The sequence below is a fragment of the Caenorhabditis briggsae genome (genome assembly GCF_000004555.2).
Source record: "Caenorhabditis briggsae complete genome, chrX, whole genome shotgun sequence".
Classification (NCBI taxonomy): domain Eukaryota; kingdom Metazoa; phylum Nematoda; class Chromadorea; order Rhabditida; family Rhabditidae; genus Caenorhabditis; species Caenorhabditis briggsae.
Window position 1 is genome coordinate 752,040 of NC_013491.2, and position 22,762 is coordinate 774,801.

The window sequence follows — 22,762 nt, forward strand, 5'->3', positions numbered from 1 at the left end:
TTTTTATTTCAGCAGGCATATGTATAAGAGTGCAGCAAATTATTTCTACCTTGCTATTTCTGTTTTTAAAAAAAACACGTAATTTTCAATATGCGTGGGCGCAATAACAGCCATTACCGGTTGAGCTACGTTACTAAAGCTGAGCTACACCTAAAAAAAATTGCAGCATTGTCTTTTTTTTGTAACCAATCAAAAGCATTGCAAATATTCTATCCTTGTTTTCCGTTGTGATTATTCTCTGGAAAAGCCACAAAAAGACTCAGAACACGTAGCATACACTCTATATTACTTGGTTTGTAATCATCATTTCTGTAATCTTCTTTTCTTCTTTATGGGCAATTCCTTATTAGGTAATTTTTTGTCTCTCCTCTCTTCCCTGTGGGTTGTATGAATAGGAAAAGATTGAAGTGGGTGAAGTTCTCCAAGTCTTTACAACTGTGTATGTCATCCATTCTTCTCTCCCTTTTTTTGGGAAACATGAACTTCATTTAATATGATCGCTGTTTCTCATTCATGTGTGCATATGTTGTTCTTACACCGGCACCGCCATAGCTGAACATTCTATGTCACATATGCTAAGCCGGCTCTCGAAATTTTGTGAGAGCTCATTTCCATCGGTTGCTACTGGTGATAGCTTGTGTGGATTAGTGCTGTGCTCTCGTTTTGGCCCTGTCTCTTCGTTTTTCCTCCTCACTCTTTTTCGCGCCCTTACTCCTCCCTCTTTCGTTTCACAAGCTTTCTATCCATATATCTCTGTCCCCATTCAAACGCAGAGACTAACTGCGTGTTCCTTCCAAAATGCATACGAGCTCGAGAAGAGGAGAAGGAGATATGTCTTCTAAATTCTCATTTTATTATTTCCACTCTTCGGGGTTTTGAATTAGCCATCTCAATTCGTTATGTTCTATCAGGTTGTTTTCTGCATTACAATATGAAGCTCCCTATAATTTATTTATCTTTTGTAGCCTCTTGCTCCACTTACAACAACAGTTCTTTTATACTTTAATAACTCTTTTTCAGGTAATTCAAAAAGTATTTCAATAAGCTAATCATGGCGGATAACCTTCTCGACAACTACAACCCACTTTACGACATTCACCTTCGTCAATACTTTGCTCTCCCGCATATGCAAAAACATCTGCAAAAAATGGGATTGGTGAGTGCAAGCCGGAATCCACTAGAAAACCCAGTCTCCTTCGCCTTTTCTTTTACAGAGTTTTCAAAGTTTTTCTTCATTTTATTTTTCACTTGAAGCTTTAATTAACATTTTTCTCCCATTTTCTCCCATCCTTTTCAACTTGAAATAAGGTTAGCCTTTTTGTGCTAAAACAAAAATGGAGAAAAAAAAGAATAGATGGGACGACCGAGTCAATGTGACACCCTAGGGAGTGTGCCCTCATAATTGATCGCTTTCCGGACAGCCGGGTGCTGCGCACACATTTTATTGCAGAGAAAAGAAGAGGGTTAGTGCTTTTAGGAACCCGTTCAATTGCATTTGTGTTTATGCGCGTGCAAATTAAACATGCTAGATATTGAGTAAAAGACAAAATGCCGAATACCAGAAAAAGAGGACAAGGTGATGCAATTGAAATTTCTCGAACCTAATGTATTTATTATGACGTATTACATCTGGCGCAATATTTTTATGACCTGACAATTATACAAAAGGGGATATTGGGCAGACCTTGCGAAAACAAGCAAATCTCACCTAGTAAAAGAGGTAAATGAGAGAAAGAAGAATAGTTGTTGAGACGGCGTCATAATGCCGCGTGCACTCTACTTTACGAGTGGAAAAACCTTCATTCAATGACTCAATTGAGTGGTCATTGGAAACCACAATAAGTGCAATTCTCTCAAGAAAAGTGACAAATTACTCACACTCGCAAATCGAAAAAACTTATACAAAGAAGAACATTTTGTTTTTACCTTCATAACACGTTGTTTTAAAATCATTGCTTAATATTATTTATTTTTCTAAAGTGAGAGTCAAATGAAAAAGAAAACTATGTAAAAAAATACTGTAATCGGATATATGAATTTTTGAAATTTGAGTTTTCTAGCTGGAGTCCACGCTCAACTTGAATGGAGACGAAGTTTACGCGCGCCATCATGCTATGATGGACATGATGCTCAAGAACAGGTTGGGAAGATGAATAAAAATCTTGATCGGAGATCCGATAATTACAGAGAAGCTCAACTGGTAAAAATGGCGGAGTTGCGCAAAAAGCTGGATGCCGCGGAGAAAGTGGAGTGCTGTCGTCGTATTCGCACCGGCCAAAGCCCGGAGTCGTACCGCCAAGGAAAACCCAGTCGCAGCCTCAGTAGAAGTATAAATAATATTCCAAAACACAGAAAATATGAATTAATATCATATTCCAGATCGTGCTGGACAGAAGAGCAACGGCAGTGGCGGCCGGCAGCGCCGGTATTCTAACAGTTTCGAAGATCGGGACTTTGTCCAACGAATCGAAGAGCGCAATGCTGATCCATTGGAGAGCAATACCAGAGATCCATACAAAAGATTATCAGCAAACGCTAAGCGTTTCAACTACTTGCATAAAGTGAGGACAAGATTGTTGCCTATTATCCTAGAATATTTTCGAAATGTTTGATTAATCGATTTTTTAGCTTGACGACAGCACTTTGGTTGCTTACAAAGACAATCTCAAAAAACAACTTCAACGTCTCGAACGTTTTCGCGAGATTTCTTTCGGTCCACACTCGGTAGCTCGCCAACCACCACCACCGCAAACTTCGTGGTTTTTCCGAAGAAGGTGAGAACACAGATTTATAGGATTGCAATGTAGATTTAACGTAGACGTATTCTTCCCTTTGAAATTAAATTGATTCAAACATTTTTCGATACCTGTTAGTTTGATAGTTACACATACATATTGAAGTATCGTGGAATATTGAAAAACTTCAACAGCTCAAAGCAAAATATTAAAGTTTCCAAACACATTGTGCATTTTTGATTCTAGTTATATCGAGCCGAATATTTTTTTTTTTGCGAATTACATTATCCACCCGTCGATCATCGCTACGTGTAGCTTTTTTTGAAAATTTTATCACGGCGTTTTGCTCGAACTTCCCAAACACTAGCGGTATTTAGAATGTTGAGTGTTCTCACAACGTTCTGGCGATCGTTAAGGGAAACTTTGTGTTCGAAATTCGTTTTCAATTCTCCTCTGTAATTTGACAAATTTCTGTAGTGAAGCGATACGTCGCGATGATTAGAAATTGTAACGCAGGTTGAGTACATAGTTTTTTTCCAACCGGAATGTTCAGAATTAACTTGTGTTCATTACTAATTTGGTTGAGTTTCAGTTTCCTTTATTTGTTTTTAACAGATTTTGACATTTTCCAAATATTCAGGTCACTACCTAGCCTGACTGCTTCAGCTGGTGGAACTGCCCTGAAAGAGCCACTAAGGTACTAACAAACTTAAAGTTTTCTGTCCCAAGTCTTTTGTGACATCTGTCCCTTTTCAATTGAATGTTAACCTTTTGCATATTTTAATTTTCGTCTACACCGACACCAAACTGTTACAACTGAAAACGAACATGTCCTAACTTTTCCAAAAAATTGTTTTCATTGTTCTTTTTGGATTCGGGTATCGTTTGCTTCCAGTTTCAACAGCTATCTATCTGCATATGTGGTTGTGAACTCCTACAAAATCCTATCCCTTGGTTCTGAATTTCTCATTTTTTAAAGTTTCATTCGGCTTTGTAAGAATAACTTTTTGACAAGCTTGCGTTGACATAAATGTTATCTGGATTTTTTAAAAGTCTTGGTACGATTCTTCCGAACTATTTAAATCTGAGGCTTCATGTAATGGCAATAATTCCCCATTTGTTGCAATTTCATAGGGAAACTATAGAAATGCTAAATGGAATCAATATATGGCTCTTCCTAGGTGGCTTCACTATGTCAAAATTCTGAACGTTTCTACTGCTTTTTTGTCTATTCTTTTTTAAATCTAGTTGCAAATTAACCATTTTTGACGGCAAGAAAATTAGTGTCTGAGCGCATAAACGAGAAAAATTTTAACTAACGGTTTGGTAGTGAGACTTTTGGATACCCTCAACGTTTCACTTCTTGAGCTCAGATTTATCAAAACAAGCTCACTAATAGCCAACGTACAGCTCGAATTTTTCAAATCTAGTTTGATTTTACATTTTTTTTGTAAGCTTAACATAACATTTTACATATGTTATCAATCGGCTTTTTAGTTTTAACCTTCTTTTTAGTTCAACCTCTGAATTATAAAATTGAAAATAACCTAGGAAATTTTGATTGATTGTCAAAATTTTTTTTCAAATCATTTTATATCACCCGGTATGATACCATCTTCAACTAAACAATCAAGTACCTACAATTATTGTAAACGGCTCGAAACGTATTTTGAAATTATTTTATGCGCTTTATGTGTAATTGCTGGATGTTTTACTTATGAAATAAGCATGTTTCGAGCCGCTTTTAAATTTTTGCAGCCTTCTTCATATTTTCTTCTACACAAATCCCACCGATGTAGTACTTTTTATCAGTGTTTGAGATGCACAACTTTTTTTCAGTAATCAGATAACTACGAACTTTCAGGAGTGTACTAAATATGAGAGGAAGAAAAACAACAACTGGAAATAAGTTGAATGCGAGTCATGACAGTCGAACCAGCTGCCCGCCTACCACTAGGAAGCGTAAAGGTAAGAAATCGGGTACTGACAGTTTTCCAATCCCACTTTAAGACTTCAACGTTCGACTTCCACCGATTCATCCACCCTCCAGGCAGTGGGTTCCTACCAAACCACCTGTGCCGGTCTCAATTCAACAAACCACCACCAAACTACCACCTGCTGCCAAGAAGTAAGAATTTATTCAAACACTCACCTACTATAATATGATTTCAGGCCAGCACCAACCCGTGGGCGTCCTTCGACAAAACGCCAGACAACAACTACTACAATTACCACGGTCTCATCGGTGTCGAAATCCCCGCCTAAAGAGGATATAACTACAACAACACTTCCTACGCTCCCATCTGTGACTGGTATGGGATTTCGCTTTATCCAGATGAATTTTCATCCCACTTATTAAACAAGAAATACCGATTACTACATTTTAGGTCATGGAATCTTTACTGGCGCTGCTGCTGCTGCTACCGCTGCAGCTATAGGGACCATTGCATTGAATGTGGAGGATTTAATTGCAAGCGATTCAGAGCAAACATCTCCAGTCTCAGAAATTAGAGGAACTCATGGTCGAAACTCTCCAGCTTACACTGAAACTATTCCAATAGATAATTCTCATGAGTTGGAGGAATCCGCTGAAAAAGATGTTGAGCAAGGGGAGGAGGAGCATGTCGTCCGTCAAATTGAAGCAATCAACGCAGCTAACACCCATGGGGATTATGAGGACAGTAGTTCGGAGCCAGAATATGCCGAGGAAGACAAAGAAACACCAGTGGAAATAGAAACTGTCGCTCTTGGGGTCACTGATGCCATCGTACCAGAACCGTTTAGTTCTGATTTGAATTCGGAGGGCAATCATGCAGAACAAGAACGTCCTGCGGAACCGAATCACGATGAAGCACCAAACACTGAATCTCAAAGCTTGAATAGATGCTCACCAACTTTGAGTGATACAAATCTTTCAATCGAGAAGCCAACTGTAGAGTCAACTGACGAGCGTCCAAACTTACCGACTGAGAAAACAGAAGAGAAGTCAGAGGAATATCGCGAAGAAACACCAGACCGTGTACTATCAGTTAATAGCTCTCATGATTCTGTTGCCCATCATGCTTCAGAGATTGTTCCCGTCGCTGAAATCAATGATCATAAAATTGAACAAAGCCCAAAAAGTCCGGTGGAAAAATACGATCATCACGGGCAAGTGTCGTCCAGTCCAGTGCGTTCTCTCAATAGCTCTCCAGTTTCGGAGGATCATGGTCATTCACCACCAAAAGCTGAAGACTATTCTGAACACGAATATGAAAAGTCAGAGCATTCTCCATTGCTTACTTCTCAGGATGAGGAAAATTCTCAATTTGAATCACCTACTCTTCCAAATGATGCTGTCTATGAACAAGAAGGATTGGTTGTTCAGAACCCAATTACTGTTCACGAACAATCTGAACCAAAATCTCCAGAAAGCCCGGTTTTGTCACACCACGAGTCCCACCATTTATTAGAAGATTTGGACACACAGGATCAGCCGCCTGTTCAACTTTTTCTGGATGTTAACAGCGCTGAATCTCTTGAACAAACTGAAACTCTTGAGAGCCCGGCAAAAACGGAGATTTTTGAAGAACATGCACCACTTGATGCATCAGAATCTACAGTTACCAAACGGGAAACACCCGAACTAAGCGATAGATCAATGTCCTATCAAAACGTATCACCAAGCTTGGAGCAGGAGGTTGGATTTGAACGCGCTACGACAGTCCATTCTCAAGAATCAAATGATCTAGAACGTTCTCCTAGTGTTGAAGCTCCAGCTGAAGAATTTCTCGCCGAAGAGAACATTTCCACCACTGCTGAGCACTTATTTGTCTCCGAAGAAAAACCGTCGGGTATGGGTTCACCTACAGTGGATCAAGTGGACGAGTCTTCGAGTTTGATTCCATCTCAAGAAGACATGAAAAATCATCTTATCTCTGAACACAACGACGTTGTTCAGCAAGAATTGATGTCACCTGTTCACGATGATAAACACCATGAAATACAGGAAGAAGAGAAACAACATGACGTTTTGTCAGCAGATGGTTGTCATCAACATCAAGAAGAAACGGACCTTGAACGCTCAACAATAATGGGACAAACCAATGAAGGAGCTCACCAAAGTAGCGATCATGTTGATCAAGTTTCTCATAATGAAGATGAAATTCTTCAAGAACTTGCTGAACATGTTTCATCTGACCACATTATGTCTGAAGAACCCGAGAACATCGTTGAGCCTGTTGAAGAAGAAAGAAGTAGCCCAGCTTTGCGCAGCGATTCTCCAGCGGAAGTTGCTTCATCTGAGCTTTTGGCTCAAAATTCAGTTGTAGAGAATTTGTCTGACAATGTGGAGCATGGCCTTGTTCACGAAATTTCTCATGGACCGGTTGAGATTATTGATGTTCCAATTGTTGCTCCTCTCTCAAGAAAAATTTCCCATGCTTCGGACAATCAAGATGTTGTAGCTTCGAGTCCTGAGAACATCGCAGCCGAGACTGAATTTGCTCCAAGATATCCATCTGTTCATACAAGTGACGCCGAGGATGAGCATGAAGAAATGAAGCATGGATCTAATTTCAATGAAAAATACGCTCCAAAAAGTCCAACCGAAATGGATCTATATTATCCATCGCGAGGAGATGTTGATAGTCCAGTAATGTCCGATTCATCTCCAAGATCAGAAACAGCTCCGTTCACTGAAGGTAAAAATATCACTGCTTATCAAGATTCGGAAACTCGGGAATCAACTAGTCCAGTCCCTAAAGCAACTGAAGACACGAACATTTCCATTGAACAAGTCGCACAACACATCGACCAACATCCGAGTCCAAAAGAAGATATGGTCATCGTTGATACTATTTCGAACACAGATAATGACAGTTCTTTGCCGTCACAGTCAATAATTGAGCAAACAGATTCTATTGGCAACGTCGAAAAAGAGGAGGATGAACACGTTGCGCTTCAAAACCTAAGCTCAAATAATCCGAATACGGATTTAATGACAACTTCTGTTTATCAATCGGGATCTTATCAAGAAAATGAAATGTTTGATGACGATCATCTGGTCCAACATACTAATCAATCGGATGAAAAAAATGATCGTTTCTTGGAGTCTTCGGATGCTTTGCATGACAAAACTGTTCAGGAGCAAAGTGATGTCAAGGATTCCATGATTCTGGATCAGGACAACATTTCCACAGATTCATTAAGCATTCATGATAAGCAACCAAACCCAATGATGCAATCTATTTATCAACCGCAGAGTGAGAATGAAGACGATGATGGAGATCATCAAACCGATCACGTGCAAACAACCGTCACAGAGAAAACCGATGAATCTGGAAGACACTATAAAGAAACTGTATGTGAAATTTCAGAAATTTTTCATGTCTTCAACAAGTAATATTCAGGTCACTTCCACTACCAACACTGTGATTAAATCGGGTGACGACCTGGAAAACAACAATGACGAGGAAGACCATGAAAGTGGGCATAAAGAGCAAATTATCGAGGAGGAAGAAGAGTAAGAAGAATTTAGATGACTTAGAAAATGATTAAAACTTGTCATACACATAGGTCTGAAAGTTTCGAGAACCTGAACTGAAATTTTTTTTAATGTCTTCCATAGCTATAGAAAATTCACAAGTTCAGTTTCATCCTAGTTCATTTACTATATTTTGATATGCATTGGTAACCATGCCTCAATAAGACTAATTCACAGACAGAATCTGAAACTCACTTTTTCGTTAATTTGAAAAAATAATTCGGCAACCACGTAGACAGTAGAGAGATTGCACACTAGATAACAACTGAGGTTATAATTCTCAATTAATTTTTATTGTTTTTGATTATTAATGGAATTTCAGGCACGGCGCAAACGGGAATCTTGTTAAGGAGACCATCACTACAACAACTACTACAATCACCTCCGGAGGATTTCCAGAAGGTGGAATTCTTGTGGACGATGGAGATGAGAGCAACATTTCATCGATCTAAATATTTCTTTTTCCCAACCAATGAGTTGGATTCAGCTTCCATGCTTTGAAATAATTTTTCGCCGTTGCATAATTTTACTACAATTTCAAATGTTTTCAAACGTCATTTGGGACAATCGAATTATATATTTACGCTTCTATAACATTTTTTTCCGTTTTTAAATTTATTTCCAAAAAAACAGCTTGAAAAATAAAGTTTTATTTATGCTTCACGCAAGTGTGAACTGTATGTTTACGGTAAACACCCTAATTTAATATCATGTTGGTCAATGCATAGGTGGGATAACGTTCTGTAAGAAGGATTCAATTAGATGTAGGCGTTGACTGTTCAAAAGAACAAAAATTTCGCGAAGAGTCTTATCATGCTCACATTTCTGACATTTATCACTAAAACATATAAAAAGAAATTTAAGATCATACAGAAACCAAAAACAATGAAAAAGCAGAGAAATAAGAAGCACGTGGGAATAAATGGGGGAAAATAATTAGAAAACAATTTAGTTGCGTTCTGCACAATCTCTTTCCCTCTCTGTAAAACAAAGAAGGAACAGCCTGGTAAGTTTTAAAATATTTTTCGAGGCAGCATTCTATTAAGGGTGGCATTCTATTTTTGGATTTCAGCTCAAAAAACGTTTTTATTAGAAGGTGGTGTCCAGGGCCGCTCAGTCTGCCCTCTGAATGTAAATTGTTTTCAAAAAGTTAATTCGAACTAATTTCCAATTTCAGAGGAAATTATAATAATTCCTGAACATTGAATGAGCGAGTTTATTTTGCAGAGCAAAAAATTGAGCAAAGTTCATTATTTTTTGCATTTTTCAGTTTCGCAAACATTTTTCTTTTCAATGCTGAACTAATATCAATTCAATAATACTCGATAATTTTATTGGTATTCATTTTGATCATCGTACTTCCAGGTTTGAAAAAAGACTACAAATCACTGTGGATTGTTGTTTGTCAAGGTCACTAGTGCCACGATTAATGCCCGATAAGAGGCACATACAATACACACATACCAACACATATTTTACCTGTAGCCTTCTCTTGCCGTTCCCTTCGCTCTCTTCATTCTCTTACTCTTTTTGTTTCTTCTCCACGATGTCACTCCTTATCTTTTCATGCTGGTGTCAACTACAATTCTTTCTTATTTTCAACTCATCTCTTTGTGTTTCTGTTCAATTTTATTGCAAAATGCTTCAGATGAAAACTGCTTTCCATTTGGTTTCTGCTTCCCTTTATGCATTCATATGCTACAAGGATACTCAAATAGTGACGGGAGCAAATTTACCAATCCCTTTCAACGGATGGTCCAGATTTGTTTGGCTTACTATTATTGACCTGGTGAGTAGAACACACTACTTTAAGCATCAGTAGCATTTTTTATCTGTAACTATTCCAGTATATGCAAACTCTGTACCACTCAATTGGATTCTTGCTTTCGATTTTCTCCTTAAATAGAAACCATGTGATTTTCGACTACTGGGCCCGTGCTCTTGTTGGACCAATCGGCGTGGTAAGTCACCATCAGATACAACTTTCTAATAAAAAATCATGTCATGCTTCTAATTTCAGGCTGTCACTGTTCTTTTCTGGGGACTTTTCTTGTTTGATCCAGCTACCTTGGCACGTGATGAAATGGCCATGAAAATTCTGTCGATCGCCTGGTTCAATCATGGACTGGTACAAAATTTTGAGAAATTCACTGAATTTATCAAAAACTATTTTGCAGCACACACTCCCAGCTATCACTGCTCACTTGGACACTGTTATTTACAAGCACACTTCCTTCTCTACAAGCGCCATTTTGAAAGGAATTGCTGTGTTTGTCACTCTGTACCTTATTGAGTTGGTTTTTTTTGGTTGAAAAAACCTTAGTAGATTCTGCTCCAGACAGAGTTCAAACACTTTTTTTGGAACTACTAAAATAATTGCCGCTACGCACCTTACTCTCTTTGAAACCTTGTTTTGCAGCAAGTGACTCGTCTGCTTTTGGTATTTTTGTGACGCGCTTTCTGGCAAAAATGAAAAAAAAAACTATTCGATATGTAGTTCATGAGCAGAGTAAATCAATGATCTTATGATCAAGAAGCGACAACAAAAACACATTTTGAAATCAAACTACAGTCTTTTGAAAGCATATTAGTGGTTTTCCTTTTTTAAATTGCTGAGTTTGTCGAAACGAAAGTGTTTTCTCCAAATTCGGCAACGAAAATTAGATAAACTTGTTTCTGCTTTATAACAATCAGATATTTAAATAAAAACGTCAAAACGTTTTCAGTCTTCACTACGTCTTCTACACTTCTGGCTTCTGGGCATACCCGATTCTTGGAGAGTTGGAACCACCATACCGCTTTGTTTTTATTGCTTCCTGTATGTTTGTTGTTTATCTTGGATATGCCTGGCTTTCTATTGTTCATTCAATGGTCCATGGAGTGGATAAGAAAAGAAATAAGAAACATTAGATAAATTATACTCGAAAAATTGCATTTTTGGTAAAGTCAGAATAAACTCGTTTTTTTTTGCTTTTTTCATGATCACTTTCAGTTAGCAGCGAATTCACAGATATTGTGGGACATGTATTGGAATTTTCAGAATTCCTACATTAAGTTCAATTCTGACAACAGATTACTCAGTGGTGCATGTTTTGCATCTCTGTTCAACAGTAAGTTAAGAAACTGGGAATGTTCAAACTTTATTGCCAGTATAAGTTCACAATTTCATTTTCATGGAGGAACCAGAAAGAATGCGCGAAGTTGCCTCAGCCAAATGGGATGGGAATCTTGGAGCCCTCTCTGTCATCGAAGATGCATGAAAATTGATCTTGAGCATGGAGCAGTCTAACAACGCAGAAGATTCTGAAAAAAAGTTTCCTCATTTTAAAAATTTGCAGTGATTTTGATCGAATCCATTCTCATAATGTTCATAGTGGACAATAAGAACATTCTTCTGAGGTTGTCTATAGTTAGCCTAGGTTTTTGAGAATACACAAAATCCTTTTTTGAAGTGATCTCTGGGAATCACAAAAATCAGAGAACTAACCTTTGATCATGGTTCCAAGAGCCTTGTTCATTGTTGCAATTTGATTGCGAACATTTTTCTCCCACGGACTGGTCGAAGTTTTCGATTTTTTCAAATCGGTGCTCGCAGGAAAACGGCCAGTTGGGACTTCGAATATCATTCAGTTTTTTCACTCGAGATAGAACGATAATTTTTCAACTGCACCTCTCTTTTATATTGCAAGATTTCAACAAAAAATTATGTTCCCTGCATTGTTTTATGAGTTCTGGTGGGTGTTCATACACACTTTTCTTTTAAAAAGTGTCATAAAAATTTAACGATCTTGATGACGAAAGCAAAACTTTCAAAAACTTTTGTTGAATTACTATTACCCGAAAATAACTCAACCTAACATTTCTTACAGATTCACAATCCCTTGCGATAGTCTGTGTTGTAATATTTCAACTGTGACTATGTAACCGAACACTTCGTGAAGTGAGAAGTGTCTCTCTCAGAAATTTTTTGTATATTAACGACAAATGCAAAACTGCCAGCATATGTTTTGCATTTCGAATGTGATAAGTAGACAGTTTGAAGTTCTTAACAGTTTTATTTGTAAGTTTTTGACTGTATGGTGTTCTACGGAGTATTTCACAACGAAAAAACATATTTACAAAGGTGAACTTTGATAACACAACATTTTGTCACAAATAGTTGTTTATTCACAAGCTCAGTGTCTAAAGCCCTCTCTTTTCACCAATAGTCTTTTCTTGTTTTCGCCCATGCCCTCATTCTCCTTCGCCCGAGTTTCGCCTGAGTTATCCTCTTCTTTCTCTCTTTCCCTAGAGGGAAAGAGAGAAAGAACAGGCGAACAGCACGCAGTCATGTGGCTTTTTGTGTTTTCTGAAAATATTGGTTCTTTGCCACGCGTTTTCCATTGCTTTTTTAGTAATACTTTTATTCACAATTTTTTTTTTCCTTAAAAAAGAATTGTTTCAGTTGTTTATTCACCAAAGAAGCAACTGATGGATACTAGCGAGCTGTTGAGATCTGATTCTGCTTCATTGTAAGTAATTCTTAAGCAGATGAAAAAAGACATAGTTCATCAGGTCCGAATTTGAAATCATTGACGATAATGGGATTCTGAGCGAATCTGATAACGGAGGTTTCCCAAGCAGAAAATCTTCGGTATCGGACAAAAATGAAAAAGAGATTGTGCACGGACTGCTGATAGAAAACGTAACGGTTACCGATCAAAGGCAACACCTCTCAAAGGATGAAGAACTGCATAAGGAATCATTGGATTCGGAGAGTGTTTCTCCCGGAGGAATTTCTTCGGTTTTGGTTCTTGAAAACTTCCAAACGATTGATGACAACGGAAAACTGAATATTGATACAACCTCTTTGAGAAACTTTTTGAAGACTTGTAAGTGAAAAAAATCAAGCCAGACTAATAAGACAATGACTAATCACAATATCAACCGCCTATATTTCTTGACTTTTTGTTTTTGCGTAGCTCTAATTGATAGCCAACCAAAATATCGGTTTCAGGCGAAGAGCCGAATACAGAAAAAATGTTGGTTATGGCCAACTGGATCGACAAATTGCACATTGAAAACAAAGAATTGCAAATAATAATCGATACTCAAAGTGCGCAGGGAGATGGTCAAGTCAAGAAAATGAGTCGATCGGCTTCTGTTGTATCCGTGGCATCGACGTGTTGGGGAGTTCCGGATATGGAAGCATTTCGAAATCAACAACCATATATAGAAAAAATGGAACTGCATTCCTGTCTCGTACGGGAAGCAGAACAAGAAGAACTGAGAGAACTTGAAGGTTCAGGACAGATGACAGATAAAATTAGATTGGATCTCCATAACGTTAAATATCGTTTCCGGTACCAACTCGAAGATTGGAACATGTGTGAGTTTTCATATGCACATGTTGTATGATAATTATGGATGTTAAACGACGGATTTTAATTTTTTTCAGTTGACCGCGTCCAGTTTGAAGAAGATCGAGCAGAAAGTAAAAAGAAGAGACTGAGTGAGTTGTTTGAAAAAGAGAGAAGCACCTGTCCTAAAAATAAACCGAAGTAATAAACATACAAATTCGTTTTTTCTAGTTCAAAACTCTTGGGAGAGATCAACATCCCCGGTAAACAAACATTGGAGCGGTCGCGACGAATATTGTAATATTTTGGGTCTTCTGAAAACGAAACAAAAAACATACACATTTTATCAGCAAATACAACACCTTAACCTATTATTTTTTAGGCACAAATACAAGAGATAGATCACCATGGCAAGTACGCCGTCCATATAACTACAACTACGGAAACGGTAATTTTTTTAGTTGTGGTTCGTTATAAGGGGTTGGAAAGAATACAAAAACCTTTATGTTTTCAGAGAGGCCAACTGAACGAAGATCACCTTCACATATGAATCGCCATTTCAATTCCCGCGAAGAATACGGTAAATTGTATTTTTTTTTTCATTTTTTACTACTGAAATTACAAGAATTTTTTTTGAAAAAAAAACGTAGGACGTACATTTTTTTCTTTTACATTACATTTTCCAAACTTAGCAGATTTTTCAAATCAGCTAATTTTTCATTGTTGAAATGCATAACCAATATTTTTGGTATTTCCAGGAACTTTTTTCCACATCTGTAACCATCCTTATTACAGATACAAATGCGAGGGCTAGATCATCATTGCCATTATATCGTTCAACCAACGATCGCTATGAAAGTGGTACGCGTTTCAATTCCATGTTATCTATTCTTTTCTAAAATTCAGAATGTACTTGAAACCCAAAATCCTTGACGTTAGTTAGTTGAGCCAGAAAAATATAACCTTCACCGGTATACCCCTTGCAATAATAAGATACCAAAATCGTCACCTTTAGGGTTTTTATGTGACTTCAAAATAAAATGAACATTAGTTTTGATTGTTGAAATGCTTAAACCACTGGTATTTCTAGGGAGAAGATACGAGGAAAGGTCTTTATCACCAATAAACCGAAATGCGAGTTACTCAAATGATTACGGGGAATATTGGTCACCAGTAAGAGATGTGAGGGATTGATCACCGTCGCAATTTCATTGTTCATACAACGACTACGAAGAAAATTGTAAGTATCATACCTTTCTAACATGTTGAAATCACAACGTTTTCGTGTTTTCAAAGTAATTTATTATTGAAAATCTTTATCTTTACAGCTAGAAAAGCACGATCATCATTGTCAGACTACCGTTCAAACAATAACCGTTATGAAAGTGGTAAACATTTCTGTTTTGTGTTGACCTATTTTGAAAAACCTATATTTTTACAGAGAGACAAGCAGATACACGACCATCATCGCCAGACTGCGATTCATATAATCACCGTTATGAAACTGGTAAACTTTTCGGAACTGTCTTTTATATTGATTGATTTCAGTAATCACGATTTTAGAATGTAACAAGGCATGAGAAAATTCAAAATTTATTTAAAAATCGGCTTCTGAAATTATTCATAATTGGCATTTACAGTTTCATGACATTTCTATTAGTTTTTTTTTCAATTTTATCGAAATCATGAACAAATTAATTTTTAAAGCTCCAAGAAATGAGGAGAGACCACGATCGCCACCCTACCGTCCATATCCTAATCTCCGTGAGAATGGTAAATTATTATAATTAAAATATTGTAATGATATCAAACATTCAGACGGACATTCTCAGCAAACGCTACCAGCAAGACAGGATGTAGATATTTACCTCAGAGAGTCTGGTAAAAAGTGACGCAGTTTCCTTTAATGATTTTATTGTGTTTCAGCCAGAATTCTCGATAAGTTTTCAAGATTTTCTAGAAATAGTAATTACCCTAGTGAGTTACAAAAACTATTCATTCTCAAAAAAATGACCACGATTCAAACGTTTCAGCAAGAGGGCAACGATGGATTGTGAGCAGAGATTATTCCCATACCAACGACAGAAGATGTGTATACTGTGGCAGCAGACACGAACACGACCAGTGTCCGAATACTGTTAGCTTCATCGAGCGCTTATGCCATCTCGTCTCTTCAGGGAAATGCACAATTTGCTTGAAAACTCGTTGCAATTGCAGTGGTGATCCTTATCGTTGTAAATACTGTCGAAACTTTACCGATGGACTTCACCATGAATCATTGTGTCCATATGTTAGGAACGTTTTCAGCAATGGTTACCATAATTAACTATTTTGTATGCTTCTGATGGTGATTTCCGTAAACAGATATCACTTCTTTCTCGCTTTTTCTCTTTTTTTTCTCTTTTTCTCTCTCTCTCTCTCTCTCTTTTACTTTTCTCTCAATTTATTTAAAACACTTTCATTAATTTTTTGATTTCAAAAGTATTTAGACCGTGCACTTCAAAATAAATAATGAACTCAGACATAAAATTTATCATCGTCGTTTGGTTGGTCGGAACTTGATTTTTTCGGGCTTGTACACTTGGGCAGGCTCTGAAAACAAAACAACTTTAAATTCTGTTAAAAAAATCAATGATTTCTAAAAGCAACGCATTCAGATTTTTCACGTAGTTAGTTTTTCTCAAAATATTTACACGTTCTGATGAATGTAACATTTCGAGCGTATAAAACAAACCCTGTCTTTGCCGCTTTGGACGTCCACGATGGTCTGGTTGTAATCCCGACGTTGATGGCTGACAGCTTGAATCTGATTGTAATGAACCGAGCATGTTCCAATGATGCGGTATTGCAAATTGGTCAAACGGGTCTCTTTCGGTAAGGGTTGGTTTTGCATCAGTGGTATCTTTGGCATCAGCTTCGTCGCCCTCGGGTAAAATGTTTTCTTCTACTGCAACATGGTCCACTTTTTTCTTCCTAGCAGGTCTCTCCTTGACAACGCGATCTTCAAGCTCTTTGAGAAGACGATTTTTCTGGTTTTTCTTTGCTCTCATGTGGCGGAAAAAATCATTCAAGTTCTCTGGATACACGATCACTCCATCGGGAGACACGTCTTTCCCATCGTCCTCGGTTTCTTCGTCATCTAGATTATCTTGTGAGCCTGGTGGCTTTTGTTCAGTCGCATCGGATGATTTTCTTTGCTCTTCCACAGGTTTAATAAATTTCTCGGACGGTCTTGGTTCATTTATGGGTATTGCTGGAATTTTGAAAACGTGACCATCCCTTCTCTCATCCTGTTCCATTTTTTTCTCAATATTTCCTTCCGTTTGCTTCAATGCAACTTTTGAGTCTTCCATTTCGATATCCATGAGGGGCTTTTCAATCTCAACTTCCATCGCTTTTATGGCTTTAGCAGTCATATGGTGCATCTCTGAAAATACACATTTTGGGCTACACAGAAACAATCTGACTGACTTTTCGTTTTCCCTTCTTTTCTCGGTAAGAATTTTCTGTTGGTAACAGTTCGAACATAGCCTTCACCTGTGTCGTAATTGCGGAAGCCGAATCGTTTTGTAAGATGCATCAAATCTTCTGCAGCAAACTCCTCTGAAAATATCGAGATCTTGTAGAAGAGGCATTATATCAACATACCCATTGGCGCGTGAGCCATTCTTGGATCTGGAAACCTATCCATATGAGTTTGCATATGCTTGAACCAGTGCTCATCGAACTGAAAATTGAAAAATACAATGAAATACATCATGCAAAATAGATGTTCTGGGATAACATAATGGTTTCAGCAGACGCAAGAACACACGGAACCTCTGTTTTAATGTTGTGCCAGGATCTATACTTGGGCCTAAGATAATGTTCGAAACGTTTTTAAATAATACTGCACACTGAGACAATAATTCAGTTCATTTTGTTTTTCTTTTTTCTAAACTCACCTCTTCGTGAAATTTCTCCACTGCAGATGAATACCACACGTTGTATACCTCTTCTCCATCTTCGTACCAGCGTAAAACAGAGGGATTCAGAACAACAAAAATAAGTTCCGGATATTCTTTGTTTCGAGACTCATGGTGTTTCTTCACAGATGTATAAATTTCTGTGTAGTTCTCTTGAAGGTGTTTATGACCTTCATGAGCTAATTGGAACGTGAACAGCAGCGGGTAAATTTTCAACTCTTCATCTTTGCTCCTCTGCAAAAAATTTATTTCGGCTCTGAAAACGTTGTAGTGTTTTCATTCTAGTTCTGCACATGGATTGGGGTTGAAATTTTGAGCCAGCGGACCGCAACGAGAATAACCAGCAGCAAAGAATTCACGACTTTCAAAAAGATTTGCTTTAAATAGTTTCGTACGCGGCAGAAATTATTACACCTATTTTAAAGTTTTATTCCAGTAATATCTTCGAGATTTTATCAGATTATTTGTGAAAAGAACTCAGTAATATTTTCTGCTGGACATCATTATTTTTTTCGCCTTGATTAAAACTCACGATCAATCTCCAAAAATAATGTGCAGGTACGCATAAAATCATTTTCACATTTCCACACGAGGGTCCTGCCCATATTTCCAATTGAGTTGAGTTTTCCCGTCGTTATTGGTTTTTTCGGCTCTCAGCTCTATATATGGTCCCCAGTTCATCTCCATTTCTCCGCAAAAAACTTGAAGAGCTTCGAACTGCAAAACCAATCCTGATAATCATTAGAGACAATACAAGTAAATCGAAAACTCACCGTTACTTGTCTTGTTATAGTATCGTTGTCCTCGGGAATGTTAATGCATGGTTTTGAGGAATGTGCCAGTTGATGCTCAGAATAAAGCACCATTCTGAAACTATTTTTTAGTAATAGTTGCTAAGTTTCTCGTTAATTTCAACGAACTAAAACCGAAGTACGAAAAATATGATGTTGTTGGTTTACGCTAAACAACACGCGCATATGTAATAGCGGAGCGTCGTTTAGAAAATGATGTCATACTGCGTCTCGTCTTGTTTCATAGTACCTCAACTATATAGAGGACGGACACCGTGGCAATGAGATAGTTAGTCGACCAGCACAAAACGATAATAGAAGAAGACATAGAATGTGGGGGAGATGAGCAACGCAAAAAACCGATAGTGTTTAATCAAGTGTCACAATGTCGCGGCCTCTGCCGTATGCAAACTGAACTACACAGTTTGTGTGTGTGTATGTTAGACATATGTCCTGTTGCGTGTATTCTCATCGTCACAACATCTGCTATGTGGTTAAGTCTGCGGAATCTCAACCCATCTCGAGAGAATAAGAGGGACATCCCAATATTTCTCACACTTCCTATCTTTGTCCAATGACCTCCATCAATAATGCCACTGTTCTACAATCCTCGGTAACTCTTCGGTAACTTGAGATTTGATAAAGAAATGAACTCAGAAATTTGGCGAAAAAATGGTCATGCAGAGTTTTTGGTTGTCCTATCTTTTCATTCAAAGAATTCCCATTGTGAATTTTTTAGAACGTTTAGCAGTTCGTCTAGCATTTCTATACAGTGACCGATATTCTGGCGTCAGAATGACCTAGTGGTATCTGATGAACTAGCTACAACATGACGGAATACAGAGATAGGTATATAAAATGGTTAAACAAAAACATGTGGACAAGGTGGTTTGACTGAGCGAGACTGGTAGATAAGGTCATTATGCAACACTAAATGGGGATCTAGGTGGTTAGGCGAGCCGAGACGAGATGCGAGATGGTTAGACAAAACGAGCAAGGGGGTCTAGGCAGTTAGACAAAATGATAAGGGTTGCCAGATAGTCAGACCAAAAAAAACGGGAGTTCACATGGATTACAAAATATATTTGAAATGAAAAAGTTACCCGAAACCCAACACAGTGCTCCAAATAATTATACGGCCACCACTAAATTCTCAAAAGACTTATCCATGTTCGAAATCTCATTTTAATAGTGCAGAATTTTTTTCAAAAATGATGCGTCATACAGCAAAAGTTGAGTTTTGCTGAGTAATCGAGAAAATTCGATTTTTTTAAAATTATTTTTTTTCATTTTATTTTACCACACAATGATACGACCACTTTCATTTTCGTGTTTTTATTCAAAGTGTTCCAACCGATCAACATTTGCAAAACTTGAATTTCCTTATTTCATAGTATTTTAAAGCAATGGGACTGACAAAATCATTGACAGCCTACCAATTAAGACAAATTTATGCCATACTGACACGAGCTTTTTCGCTCCGTCTAAACTTTAAAATTTTGAGACGTTAACAATGTTGCATCAGCTGATATGTGTTCATCCAATCCGATGACAACAAAAAAAATTCCTAGGCCGCCTGCAAATCTTTTCGGACCATGAGAAGCTAGTTATCACAAGGAAAGTGTTGCGGAAGGAATGGCCCAGCCATTTCTTCCTCAACTTTTAGTAAATATACATTCGGTATTATTCAACGTGTCAACCACATCGGTGGCTTAATCATCTTATCTTATCTACGATCTGATCAATCGTCGCTATATAAGCTGAAGAAACCAACGAAAAGATGTCTACATTCGTTCCATTCCAATCGGCTCAAGTCTACGAAGAACGACTCAACGGCAGCTCGACCACCGAGGGACAAGGATGGATACGGATGGACCACGAGGACAACTCGGAAGAAGATAAAGCTCCATTCGGGAGTCAGCCGATAACTCTTTTGTGTTTAATAAATTAGTTAAAATTAAACGGCTTAATGTTGTTCTCATCTGAAACTAGATAATTTTATGCTCTCTTGCTCATCCGTACGGTTAGGGGCTCACCACCCAATATGCCGTCACGACATGGTGCATCGACCGGGAACCATCTGAAATCGTCAGTACGGTAAAGGACCCCGGTGGGGCAAGAGCAGCTATCTAGTCAGTGAGACAACAAGTTCATTCGGAACAGATGAAATAGTTCGTTCGGAACTTTCGTGGATAGCAATGGTCTGGTGTGGGGTCGTCAGGATGGCGATGTGGCAACACACTAGAAGTCGATCGGAAACAACACCGAAGGAACCACCACCAAATCGTCTCTGGAAGAAAAAAAAATTCGTCGCAATCGCTAGTCGTTGGAGTCTGGGAGCACCTACAAATCACGGAACTGGGAGACGGAATCGTCTAAGTCAAGTTGCGGTGGACACCGAGTCATGATGTCAGTATGTGGAACTGTGGAACCATCCGTCGTGGATATCTCGCAACCTGAAGCGTCCAGGTCTGCAACTTGCCTTCGCACTCGTAAATGTGTAATCGCCGTGATTGTGTCGGAATGCTCGTCTCATGACTCAACGTCATGAAGATAGAAAATTTTTGCCAACAAAGGACACTTTCGTGAAGGACGTTCATTTGGAACAGATCGAAAGCTTATGTCTATTCGAGACACCGAAAACATGAAGATGCGTTGTGGGATCGACTCAAGAAGCAATAAAGAATTATCCCGATATGGCTGTTCGAGCTAAAGTAAAATTGCCATGTGGGCACTCGCTTAGAAACCGCAGACGTTCGGTCTTGAGAAACCGAAATCTGACGGTACTTATGAACTTATGGAGAAAATCTCCAAAGTTCATCATTTCGGCCCCCGAGTGTTGCGGAAGGAATGGCCCTGCCATTTCTTCCTCAACTTTTAGTAAATATACATTCGGTATTATTCAACGTGTCAACCACATCGGTGGCTTAATCATCTTATCTTATCTACGATCTGATCAATCGTCGCTATATAAGCTGAAGAAACCAACGAAAAGATGTCTACATTCGTTCCATTCCAATCGGCTCAAGTCTACGAAGAACGACTCAACGGCAGCTCGACCACCGAGGGACAAGGATGGATACGGATGGACCACGAGGACAACTCGGAAGAAGATAAAGCTCCATTCGGGAGTCAGCCGATAACTCTTTTGTGTTTAATAAATTAGTTAAAATTAAACGGCTTAATGTTGTTCTCATCTGAAACTAGATAATTTTATGCTCTCTTGCTCATCCGTACGGTTAGGGGCTCACCACCCAATATGCCGTCACGACAGAAAGCTTTCCTTTCTTTTCAACTATCACTCGTTCAAAAATTTGACCACAATTGAACTTTGAAGTGTTTTCCAAGACAGTATGACGTGCTCTTTTTGATTCACAGTTCATCAAGCGTCTGATAATGAGGAAGGTTACATTGGTTACGAAGAACCACCGCCAGAATTGCATGAAGATCGCCAGATACAACCAGCAAACCAACTTGAGAGAAGGGAGGGTTACGGTAGACATTGATACGCTTTGATACGCATTTTTTTTTAAATACCATGACAGTAATCACGTTAACCATTTGAACCGTAACAGTTAAAATTGTTTTCATCGCCGAAGATGATCTGAAACGAAAAATTCCATAACTAGGCTAAAGTAATCTTCCCTTCTCTCCAGTTGGTTTCCTAGTTGTTTCTGGCGATCTTTCTGCGTTTCCTATAAAAGCATTTCCATTTTTTGTGCTTAGAATAGGAAAATGATTTGATTTATGAAACTTTTTTTGCGAGCTCGTAAATTAGCAAAAAAGATGTCTAAAAACGAGATAATTATAGGGCAAAATTTGTGAAAATACTTCTTCTTCATATACAATTATACCGTTTTATTTGGCACGAGAAAACTGAACATTTTCGTGTCAAATTACACAAATGCTTTTTTCTCATAAGTATCTCATTTCAATTATTTTCAACTTTGTCGTCTAAAGTTTATTGAAATGCTAAAAAATTTAGGTATCATCAAAGAAACACAAGACATACAACGCAGAAATGCATTTTGAAAAGATGCGTTAAAATTTTATGGGGTTATTCAGCTAGCAAAACAGAAAGATTTTGTGGGACCCCGTGCACTACCTTTCAAATTTTTCCAAACATATTGAGTTCTAACGGAAACGATTAATAATCTCGCATTTTTTAATCTAACAAAATACTCATTTCCAAACATACTAGCAATTTTTTCACACATACACAATACTAGATTTTTTTTCTTCTTCTCGTTTCATAACTCGCTGTCGAGACCCCCCCCCGACGACATTTTTTTAAAGGAAATAACAAATTTATCCGGCTCGGTTTTCAGCTGTCGGAGTTTCTCAAATCAGCACAGCATTCCAACAGCCGACGGGCCACATTCAAAATTCGACTGATTCTCCTTTGAAA

General features: G+C 38.0%; 6 protein-coding genes across 6 annotated transcripts; 5 read left to right on the forward strand and 1 right to left on the reverse strand.

Moving 5' to 3' along the window:
- Positions 1-1,051: 1,051 nt before the first annotated feature.
- On the forward strand, positions 1,052-8,711 carry CBG16422 (the record flags this gene model as incomplete). Its single annotated transcript, XM_045238750.1, has 11 exons — positions 1,052-1,166; positions 2,061-2,327; positions 2,380-2,561; positions 2,629-2,774; positions 3,376-3,432; positions 4,600-4,703; positions 4,746-4,863; positions 4,908-5,047; positions 5,123-8,103; positions 8,126-8,238; positions 8,582-8,711. 11 exons carry the CDS (start codon positions 1,052-1,054, stop codon positions 8,709-8,711), a joined length of 4,353 nt encoding a protein of 1,450 aa, XP_045095851.1.
- Positions 8,712-9,898: 1,187 nt separating this feature from the next.
- Positions 9,899-11,169, forward strand: CBG16421 (the record flags this gene model as incomplete). The annotated part of the gene is made up of 5 exons (XM_002643616.2): positions 9,899-10,048; positions 10,107-10,220; positions 10,280-10,387; positions 10,437-10,552; positions 10,986-11,169. 5 exons carry the CDS (start codon positions 9,899-9,901, stop codon positions 11,167-11,169), a joined length of 672 nt encoding a protein of 223 aa, XP_002643662.2.
- Positions 11,170-12,729: 1,560 nt separating this feature from the next.
- CBG27397 lies at positions 12,730-15,924 on the forward strand (the record flags this gene model as incomplete). The annotated part of the gene is made up of 12 exons (XM_045238751.1): positions 12,730-12,770; positions 12,814-13,130; positions 13,256-13,627; positions 13,697-13,750; positions 13,981-14,046; positions 14,113-14,178; positions 14,394-14,459; positions 14,927-14,986; positions 15,040-15,105; positions 15,306-15,371; positions 15,417-15,479; positions 15,632-15,924. The coding sequence occupies 12 exons, from the start codon at positions 12,730-12,732 to the stop codon at positions 15,922-15,924; spliced, it is 1,530 nt and encodes a 509-aa protein (XP_045099764.1).
- Positions 15,925-16,131: 207 nt separating this feature from the next.
- On the reverse strand, positions 16,132-18,429 carry CBG27398 (the record flags this gene model as incomplete). The annotated part of the gene is made up of 6 exons (XM_045238752.1): positions 16,132-16,190; positions 16,333-17,025; positions 17,070-17,201; positions 17,247-17,325; positions 17,543-17,797; positions 18,337-18,429. 6 exons carry the CDS (start codon positions 18,427-18,429, stop codon positions 16,132-16,134), a joined length of 1,311 nt encoding a protein of 436 aa, XP_045099765.1.
- A 1,705-nt stretch (positions 18,430-20,134) lies between these two features.
- CBG16417 lies at positions 20,135-20,305 on the forward strand (the record flags this gene model as incomplete). Its single annotated transcript, XM_002643615.1, has 1 exon — positions 20,135-20,305. The coding sequence occupies one exon, from the start codon at positions 20,135-20,137 to the stop codon at positions 20,303-20,305; it is 171 nt and encodes a 56-aa protein (XP_002643661.1).
- A 1,044-nt stretch (positions 20,306-21,349) lies between these two features.
- On the forward strand, positions 21,350-22,505 carry CBG16415 (the record flags this gene model as incomplete). The annotated part of the gene is made up of 2 exons (XM_002643614.1): positions 21,350-21,504; positions 22,340-22,505. The coding sequence occupies 2 exons, from the start codon at positions 21,350-21,352 to the stop codon at positions 22,503-22,505; spliced, it is 321 nt and encodes a 106-aa protein (XP_002643660.1).
- Between the last annotated feature and the right edge of the window lie 257 nt (positions 22,506-22,762).